This window comes from Apaloderma vittatum, unplaced genomic scaffold, assembly GCF_000703405.1.
Source record: "Apaloderma vittatum isolate BGI_N311 unplaced genomic scaffold, ASM70340v1 scaffold23112, whole genome shotgun sequence".
NCBI classification, from domain to species: Eukaryota; Metazoa; Chordata; class Aves; order Trogoniformes; family Trogonidae; genus Apaloderma; species Apaloderma vittatum.
Window position 1 is genome coordinate 12,104 of NW_009704438.1, and position 10,452 is coordinate 22,555.

Here is a 10,452-nt window from a genome sequence, read left to right on the forward strand (position 1 = left end):
TCGAATAAATTTACTTCGAAAACAAAAGCAATTATTCTGAATACCCCACACAACCCTATAGGCAAGGTAAGAGTCCTGCTTTAACACTACTGTAATTTAAGAGTATGTCTTTAAAATGCTATGATTAACTCATTGCCCCTTACTTTCTTGTATCCCAGGTGTTTACCAGAGAAGAGCTCCAAGTAATAGCTGATCTCTGTATTAAACATGATACCTTGTGCATCAGCGATGAGGTGTATGAATGGCTGGTATATAGTGGAAATAAACACATTAAAATAGGTACTGATTTTTTTGTGGCATCTTAGAAGTGGTTGTGAACTGATGTTGTAAACACACCTTTCAAAGATAATGGTTGCTAGAAAAACCTCAAACTCCAAACTTCGACTGTTTTACATTGTTGAGACTCTGAGGAGGAGGGACCCTTCTTTTTCTGGAAAATGTTTTGAAGCATAGTTTCCGAATAGAACTTCCAAAAATTCTTAAGTGACTTTGGAGCAGATATCCTTTAAAATCAGTTTATTAAAATCTGATGCTCATAAATCAATTGTGATCGTCTGACTATCCTGTCCTTATCCAGTTGCTTTGTTGGCCATAAGTGTAACTCTGTTAATTTATGTATGTTGGACTGTGATTTGCTGGAGAACTAATAGAAGGGAGATTAAAACTTCCTACTCAAAGCATTTTAGAGATAATCAGTGAAGGAAATGTATAATAATGAACACAATTATTTTTGCTCCACTACTTATAAGAAGAAAAAAAAAAAAGGTTAGTGTGCAGATAGTGTGTAAACACTGTCCTTCCAAAGTGCAGAGACAGTGTTAAATAATAGACATTGAATTCAGTGAATCATAGAATCATAGAATGGCATAGGCTGGAAGGGACCTTAGAAATCATCTAGTCCAACCTCCCTGTTTTGAAGTAAGTTGCTGCATGGGCAGTGTGAAAGCATGCTAAATCTTTGGGCAGTATTGCCATGGATTGAAGCACCATTACAAGAACAAACCAGGAAAACAAATATGATGTTATGTCCCCATCCCTCTTATTTTTCTTCTTGATCCAAGTTTCACTGACTTTAGTGGACCTGCTCCCACTATGTCAGAACATACAAATCTAGTGCAGGTTACTGAACTCCTTTCCCAGTCCTATAAAACTACCGCTAAGCATTTATGTAAAAGTTTCTGGTGTGATGGTCTTAGTTTGGATCCGCTGGTGTATTTGAGCTGGAGAGACATTTTGTTTCTGATAGTAGCAACTTTGCATGAACTACGTGTTATGATGTACTTCCTGTCATAATGAAGGCACATTTCAGACTTGTGCAGTAGAGATTAAACAATGAAATCAAGAGACGTAAATATAACTTAGACATGAAAAAGTTTAGCTTTTTTTTTCCTGGCTTTTGCCACTGCGTAACTTTGCTTCTATGCTTCAATCCCATATACGCAGAGTGGCAGTAAAAGAAACTTTCCGTTAACGTAGGCTACATCATTGTAAAACTGAATCTTATAAATAATGAAAAAGAAATTATATCTAAATGATCTTGCAGTACTTACTAGCTCAGCTACACAGTTGCTGATCATGCACCTGCAGTACATTGATTGTATTGGCCATGCATAGGTTATAATTCTGTTTTGAAATTGGCTGGATCTCGTGGCTGTTGTGGTGCCTTGATAGTGATACCTTTTCAGAGACCTTCAGACATGGAAGAAGGGGAACATTTTGGCTCCCCTCGTGTGACAGTAATCTGAGTCAGTGCATCCTAACAAGTTAGTACAGTAACTGATCTTGTGTGGCTTATCATGTCCCAATTGCAAAGTAGAATGAGTTAAAGCTTTCTTCAGCAGGTGGTTCATGCAAATAGCTGTCCTCAGAATCAAAATCTCTGTGAGTAGTATAAGGTAATTAACTTTCCTTCGCAATGGCAGCACGGATCCAAACACTCATGTTGTCTATTATGCTTTGTCTTGGTGGGGATGTGGTGAATTCTTAAGACACAGTAACTGTATTGTTCTTTAGCATCAGTATTGTCATTTTAATGCCTCAAATGAAAACGTTTCCAGTTGAATGAAAGTCATTCTGTAGTTTAGCATGAAATGTAAAAATACCATGCAATGATAATGCAAGTTAAAGCCTGGACAGCTGTCAGCTAGGTTTAGGTAAATATTCAATAACAGATCCCATGATATCATCTTTAATGTTAAAATAATTGTAAAACCGTCAGGGTAACACTGTAGATAATAACATTATTTCAGGAACAGAAAAAAAAGATTGTTCTTTTTAACTTAAGTTTCTTAGATTTATTTTTTTTAAGTGTACAAAAGATAATATAAGAAAAAATGAATGTGTTGTTTCACTATCTAGAAACTCTTCTGTTTCCATATTAACCTCTACATATTTCATCAAATGCAGTGACACTTTTTTTGAGAGAGATGCAAAATTAATATTGCATCAATTTACAGGATCTGATGGTGGTTCCTTGATACAATTTCACAGGGGTTGCTAGCCATAGATCGTAAAATTAATACAGTCTTTGTGCTGTCACTGAAGCTGGTTTTTGTAGTGTGGAATACTTCATCATGTTTTTCATCATTATCTGACTTCCATAAAGCTGTGAATCTCTTCTAAGTAATGATTAGGGTTACAATGGCAGATTTAGACATCACATCTTATAACGGGATTCTGAAAAGAGCCTCCCAACGAGCTGAGTGCCATCCCAGGTAACAGGCTTGTATGTGTTAGTTTGCACTTCATTAGTTTTGAAGTTGTAGTCACATTTCATTGTGGTGTCGTATAATGATCCTGCCGTATGGCACGGAGGAATTTCCCTCTGCTTAAAACTGCTGCTTGTAAAAGCAACTGAGCTGCCTCTTCCCCTGTGCCCTTTTGCTGCTGCCCTTGTTTGGAATGCTGTTACATTCAAAGGTTTCCACGGCTGAATTCCTGTGACTCTGTGGCAAAACAGTCTCGCTAGAGAGCATTAGCGTTGGAATTCAATTCTTTTTGCAGTCTGTGAGCGCTAGTCTGGTTGTCTTTAGGAAGTGATCTGTACTCATGACCTTGTTAGCTAGAAGTTGCTTCTGTTGAAACTGATTTTTTGTTTTCAAGGTCACAGAGCAGTTGAGTGAATATGAGTAGGCTAATAGGAATATGAGTTTCTTTCAGCCTGTTTTGTTTCTCTTCTTGGCAAGTGTGCTCACAAAAGTACACTACATGCTTTCAGATAATTGCGAGAACTTATACCATGTCTAATGCAGATAACTGCTGCAAAAACTTTCTTAGGAAATTCAGCGTCTTTATTTGGAAATCTTTGTTGGTCTCCCTAGAGAGGGAATGCAACAGCTGACAGATTCGTCAGTAGCGGTTCTAGTGTACGAATGAGGTGGAGCTGGATCTTGTTGACCATTGCAATTGCAGTAGTGGTATGACCTTGCCTAACTTTGTGTCTCAGACTTACATGTGTCTTGAAATATCTGTTTCTGTTGAAAATGAATTAGGCTCCAAATAGAGTTCCCCTGAAGCAGTGTACAGAAAAAAATTCACAGGCTACAGGAAGAGACCTGTCAAGGGTTAGGGCTGGGCTCACCGCTAAATGAATGACACACACTTTCTGTTAATCCCTCTCTCTTCCCAGAAGGGGAGGGCAAAGGGAATAAGGGAGAGAGACTTAGGGGTTGGGAAAAAACGAAACCAGCTTTAATGAAACAGTAAAAATAAAAGGTAACACTGTTAATAAGAAAATAGTGAAATATATAGAGATATATACAAAACCAGTATCGAAACTCCCTCAATGAGACACCACTGACACTGCAGGGCAGGCACTGGGAAAGTCCCAGACTGGACTTGGTGACAGATGGGATGTGGATTCAGATGAATATAAAAGGCAGAAGAATGGACTGAGTCCGTGGATGTTGGCCATAGAAGAAGAGGGCTTGACCCTTGTGATTCCCTCAGCTTTATACTGAGTCTGATGTACACAGAGTGAATACTTTTGTCGGTCAGGTTTGGGTCACCTGTCCTGTCTGCTCCTCCTTGCAAGTGTGACCTTTTCACTTATTTACGACCCTTCTACTTACAGCACCCCAGCGTGGGACACATGATTTAGCAGTGACCTTGGTTTCTGTAGGAGCAAGTACAAGCAAGAGCCTTTCTGCATACCAACTCTGGGTAGTAACTATAAGTATTAAGTGCTATCACTTCTAGAGGCACACAAAAGTTTGGGAAAATCACAGATTCACAGAATGTCAGGGGTTGGAAGGGACCTCAAAAGATCATCTAGTCCAGCCCCCCCGCCAGAGCAGGATCACCTACAGTAGATCTCACAGGTGCAAAATATGCCCTTTACTTCAGAAAGTGCAGTCACTAAGAAGAGAATGAGCTGAAATGAATCACTGAAATCACTGAACAGACAATTGGTTCTGTTCTAGCTCAAATCAGCAGAGACCTTTGCTCTGTCATCTACTTGGAAAGGAAACAAAGGATTTTGGTCTCTTACCAGTTACAAGTACGGAGACAGAAATATGCCTCCATGTACCCCTTAGTCCTTGCAGACATCCTTAACTAGCTGCTATTCTCAGTCAGTGCCAGGCCCATTCAAATTGTATCACAAAATGTAATTAATGAATTAAATATACTCACTTTACTAGTTTTCTCATTCTTAGTGTGTTTGGTTCTGGGTTAGAAGTCTTGCTCTTAGTAATACTTTTCTTTTTCCACTGTCTGAGCTGGGCATTGATGCTGAACTGGATAATTCTATTAAAACAGCTCACAATGCCTGAGTTAATGTTGTGTATGATGCTATTATCAGGCATCAGAAAAAATACTGTCTTGATGAATGAGTAGGCACTTCTTAGATCATATCTTCCTTATGAATAATTCCGCATTTTAGCTGAGGATAACTAACATGTTTTCACAAACTGTGCCTCTATTTTTCTGCCTATTCTTTCTCCTTTCGTTAATCCTTACCTTCTTTTCATGCCAAAAAAACACTGGCCCATATATCCTTTCTCATTTGTTATAATGGTTATAATTTTAGAATATTGTCTTTGCTTGCTTAATATGCTCCAATGATATATCAACATATAGCTCTGAGTTAGAGGCAGTACAGTTTTTCTAACTATATGAATATGTGAGTGCACCTGTATGCAGTTAATTTTATTTTATGTACAGCTACGTTGCCAGGTATGTGGGAAAGAACAATAACCATAGGAAGTGCTGGAAAAACATATAGTGTAACTGGCTGGAAGGTAAGAAGAACCAATATAAAAGAGTTCCGTTCTATAAGTAACAGAATACATTTATTACACTGGAAAGTATGTTTTTATGACTTGTCTTTTGAAAGCTTTTGGCAAATCTCTGTGTCTCTAAAATATGAAGATAGCATTCAGTTGGAGCAATTACTGATCTTGAACACCCATATTTTGTCTTCTTGTCTGTTGATTAATAAGCTCTTATGAGAAAACAATACTAAAGAAATAAATACAGTGTGATTTGTTCAAAACCAGTCAAGATTATTGGAGAAAACATGGATATTATAATATTTTAACTTTCCAGTTTTGTGGTGATATTTTCAGATTGTGATGATGGTATATTTTGGAATGGCTTATATTTCTATAAAATATTAAATGATAAAGTTTTGTTTGACTTTAAAATACATATCAAAGTAAACAAAAATATTTAACCATTTGGCAACTCGATTCTTTCTTCTTCATCCCCTATGTTGAAACTGTTTCTAAAACAATTAGGAATAACATTCCAAATAAATGCTCAGTTTGATTTCTAACCCTTGTTACATGAAGAGTTAAAAGTTTGCTCAGTACCCTCTGAGAGTAATTTGTGTCAAATCCAGAATTTTTTAATGGCACCATTCAGCTAGCTGTGCTACACCAGCTCTTTTCTTAACTCTTAATAAAAACAAGTTCACTACCAATTGTTAAAATAGAAAAACTTGAGGCATTGGCTCATTTTAATTCTCTATTAGTTTTTAGTGACACCACTGCTGTAATTGTAACATAAGTGTGCTTTCTTCCCTTAGCTTGGTTGGTCTATTGGCCCCCAGCACCTGATTAAGCATTTGCAAGTTGTTCACCAGAACACACTGTATACTTGCCCAACTCCATTACAGGTAGGTACAGATGGGGCAGAGGAGGTTATTTGCTGATGTAGCAAAACCGTAGACCTCACTGTAATAAAAAAGATAATCACAATGAATTTTTAGTTGTCAAATCTATATTCTGGGGTGCAAGAAAAGGGGACAAATTTGATCAGCTCACCAGACATTGAAAAACAAATCACAGTCTTGCAGATTCTTTCTTCTTTTGTTTACAAACTGCTGTTCCTTGTATAAAACGTGATGATCTTTGTGATTTCCTGGCAAATACAAATAAAAGTTGTTGCAATAAGGTCTTGTTTTAGTGAACATTATCTCTGTCTACTAGCTTCTAATATTCTATGGTATGTTATTATCAGTATCTTAAATTTAGCTTCAGACTGTAAACCCTTGTTTCAAGGACTGTGACTTCTGCATATGATTAGGGCCTAACAAATGATTAGGTGCTTTGGGTGTTGCCACAGCACAAAGTAACAAACAAATTACACACTTGGACATAGCTTGTGTAATTTGTATATGTTGACTTGGTTAATAAGGGTCAGAACAGAAGAAAAATCCACGTGATTTCAAGAGGAAGTGTGTGAGTGTCTGTGAGTTTACCAAGTGTCTGTGAGCACTTTGAATGTTAATTATGTTTCCAGGAGGCTTTGGCACAAGCATTTTGGATAGACTATAAGCGCATGGATGACCCAGACTGCTATTTTTATTCGCTGTCTCGAGAGTTGGAAGGCAAGCGTGATCGGATGGCGTGTCTACTTCGAGAAGCTGGACTAAACCCTGTCATTCCAGATGGAGGCTACTTTATGATTGTTGATGTTTCTGCACTAAGTTAGTATAAAGTTTATTAAAAAGGGTGTGGAAAGCAAATGTTAATCTGAAAGTGCAACTTTCATTTTAAACTATATTCTCACTTCATGTTTGCATAAGGTTGTCACAAGTACTAACTGGGACTGAAACTTTCTGTTTTACCTTAGACTGGGAGGTAGATTTCATAAGCTTCAAAGGTCTGTGATTATAAAAAAGTTTTAGAGCCAAGCACCTGCCTTAAATCCTAAATTCATACCATTTGTACTATTCCCTTTTTGTTTGGTTTTATTTTCATTCTGATTTCTAAACACTGGAAAATGCTGCCAAAATTTACAGAATGTTTTGGAAATTCAGTTATGGTAACCTTGGAGGAAGAATTCCCACAGGGGTCCATTTTCTAGTTCCACATTTTTCACTAACTGGTCCTAAGGGCACTTGCTATTCACACAGAGATGTCTAAAAGGAGCTGGACTTCGCAGTGTTACCATGTATCAGAAAGTTTTAGATACCCCAGTTTCATGGATGAGAAAACTGCAGTTGCAGTGATTATTGCTGTCCGTGCAATAAATACACTCTTCAGTACTCTCCACGGTTCTGATCCCTCAGTAACCCAAACCTGAGGACCTCCTGGAGTACTGTGTGGCTTCTTGCCAAGCTACATGTCTGAATTTACTTTGAATGGAAAGCACATGCTCAGGTCAGAATGCAAAGGTGCAATCTGTTGGCCTATTTTAATTGTTATGGTATATTTTTCTAGTTAGATGTTAAAATACAAGCATACATCTTTATTCCTAAGTATTAGTTATAATCAGGTGTCATTAATGAATGTCTAGGAAATCTTACATATTTGTTTTAAATTTAATTTTTTCAGATGTGGATCTCTCTGGTCTAGATGAGAAACAACCTTATGATTATAAATTTGTCAAATGGATGATAACATCTAAGGTAAGGTGTCTTAGTCATACTCTAGTTTTAGAAGTGCTTTTCTACTGAAAGCAAAAGCAGTGCAGTGGAACTTACTAAATAGTGTAGTAGCGATATTCTGTTCAAAGTATTATTTGGTGTTTATAGTAACTGCTGATAATGATGTGCCTAAAATATTGCTAAATATGCAGCAAATGTGCCCTATAGGTTCGTGTTACATCCCAGCACTTTTCTTTCACCATGCTTAAATGCTAGTTGCACAAAAGTACCTTTGAAAAGTTTTGCCTAGGAAAAGTAATTCAAGTTTAGTTAAGCCTAGCTAGTGCATACAAAACCGAACCTTGTCTTTTCCTCATGTGTTGGGAGGGAGAGTTCTAGAAATCATCATGCTTTAAACAGATATTTATTTGTATACATATATAAAATAATGAAATAATGTTTCTGTTTTACATTTCAGAAGCTGTCAGCAATTCCTCTTTCAGCATTCTGTGGTCCTGAGACAAAAAGGCAATTTGAAAAATATATACGTTTTTGCTTCATTAAGGTAAATTTGTGTCCTGGGGAGACTTAAGCCTCCTAGAAATCAATGTGGTACAGAAATCAGCAAAAGACTGATAGTTGTGTTTTGTCCAGGGTCTCCTGTGTTGGATGGTTTTAGGAACAGGAAGTTAGCTTCGTGCAAAATTCAGCACAAAGTAGCTTCAGCTGTCTTTTTGCTGAGGGACTTGAAACTATCAGTGTGGGTGGCATGGCTAAGAAGGGCAACTGGCAGAAAACACCTGGGTGGGTAGGCTTTTTTAGTTTACTCTATTGATTTTTAAAAACAAGTTTGACCAGTGATGACAGTGGAAATGAATGACACAGGCACACTATCCATTAAGTTGAATTCTAAAATCCAGAGCAGAGAATGATTGTGTAGCAGAGCAGTATAGTCCATGCCCGTTCCGTTTCCAACAACAAAACCAGAGTAGAGGTCACCTTCGAGTTTAACTCACTTGCCTGAAGATACACAAGGTTTCACACGAGCTCCAAATTACAAAAGAAAATAAAGATACAGGAAGTTACCTTGCATGGTTTTTGTGCATTGGCTGACTTTTGCGACGTTGTGAGCACCTCCTTTTCCCATATTCTTCCTCCTGTTGAATCTACTCTTGAAAAGACTGAAACACTTTGGAAACAGGTAAATAAGCTTTGATATGCCTGCAGCCCAAAGATGTTTCTTGGTTATTCTGTACCAGAGTCTGCATAATGGAACAAGTGCAGCTCCTTAACTGTTCCAGAATAAAGATTGGAGTCTTATCTTGAACCACTATTGAAAGGGGAGTTTCTGCTTGTGTTATTTAGTTCTTTTGATGAGTATAAAGAGTATGATATAATCTGAGCCAGTAACAACCAGGATGAAACTTGCTGGTTGTCAGTGTGGCTTGCCCAGGATAAACAGCACTAATTAAGACAAGTGAAAGACTACTTGTGTGACTCACCAGGTTGTAGCCAAGCCACACAACTAGTGAGCAGATAGATTACCCATATTTAGAGGGATTATGTTTAAGTATTTCACAGCGTAACTTGGTTGCATGGAGATTTAAAAATCCCAGCTGTACACATAAAGATTAGGAAACTATATTAGCATGTCTCCAGTATAGAGCGGCCAAGTACATAACTGCAGAAATGCCAGACACTTATATAAGAAGTGTTGCTTTAATTAAATTTGATAGTATGAATGCTGACAAAGTATGTTATCTTTTAAATATACCTAATAAATATTTGGAAGGAATCAGCACTGAATTCTTGATATAGTCTAGTTTTGTAGCTATAACTGGAAGATATTTACAGGTGAAGCTGCCAGATACTGATTTGAGCTGATATAATCATGACTGCAACTCTCTTTTCAAGAACTCCATGCTTGTAGTAATAGTTATACTCCTTGTTTTGCAGAAAGACAGCACACTAGATGCAGCTGAAGTGATACTGAAGAACTGGAATAAACAGACATCCTGATAGCTCTTACTGTTTCTTCCATTCAGTGTGATTATCCAACAGTAGAGTTTTTTATTGCAAATTTAAGAACAAATTACTTAATGCAGTACAGAATTAATATGAAATTGTAAATAACTGCAAGTGCTGCCACCTGCTGAGGTGTTACAACAATGATTTACTGAAATATCAGTAATGCAACTGGGGTTATTTTCAGTCTTTTCGAAATCTTTTACTTTTTTCCTAAAAAAAATAATCTATGGGATTCCCTTCTTTTACTAAAATACAAAAATCTGTAGGACTCTGTGTAAAATAAATAAATGACAGATATTTTAAAACTTAGAAGAAAAGGTGGCACATGTTTTTGGTATGTATGGGATAGTATGGGACCTAGGGATGAGACTTAAACTTCATGGTTTGTGAAACTCAATAGCCTGCAGTGAAAGGAAATTCAGATATGCATCACATTAGATAATTGCAGTGACTTTCTGCATACATACCTACCTATCTTGTCCATGCACAAATTGCATCAGTTTATTTAAAGTGATTGAGTTAAATCAATGCAGTGTTTATACTGTAGGAGAGATTGAAAAGTGCTCAGTTGTGTAATATTATTTTCCTGCAATAGTCATGTGCGCTGTTCT

At 37.1% G+C, this 10,452-nt stretch overlaps 1 protein-coding gene across 1 annotated transcript in view; it reads left to right on the plus strand.

Moving 5' to 3' along the window:
• CCBL2 (cysteine conjugate-beta lyase 2) overlaps positions 1 to 10,056 on the plus strand; it is an 18,028-nt gene extending 7,972 nt beyond the window's left edge. Inside the window, 8 exon segments of the mRNA XM_009865052.1 lie at positions 1 to 66; positions 159 to 279; positions 5,164 to 5,240; positions 6,029 to 6,118; positions 6,745 to 6,931; positions 7,782 to 7,855; positions 8,292 to 8,378; positions 9,770 to 10,056. The exon segment at positions 1 to 66 is cut by the window's left edge and continues 30 nt beyond it. Of these exon segments, the coding sequence (XP_009863354.1) occupies positions 1 to 66; positions 159 to 279; positions 5,164 to 5,240; positions 6,029 to 6,118; positions 6,745 to 6,931; positions 7,782 to 7,855; positions 8,292 to 8,378; positions 9,770 to 9,832 (765 nt within the window). The 3' untranslated portion in view covers positions 9,833 to 10,056.
• The last annotated feature ends 396 nt before the right edge of the window (positions 10,057 to 10,452 follow it).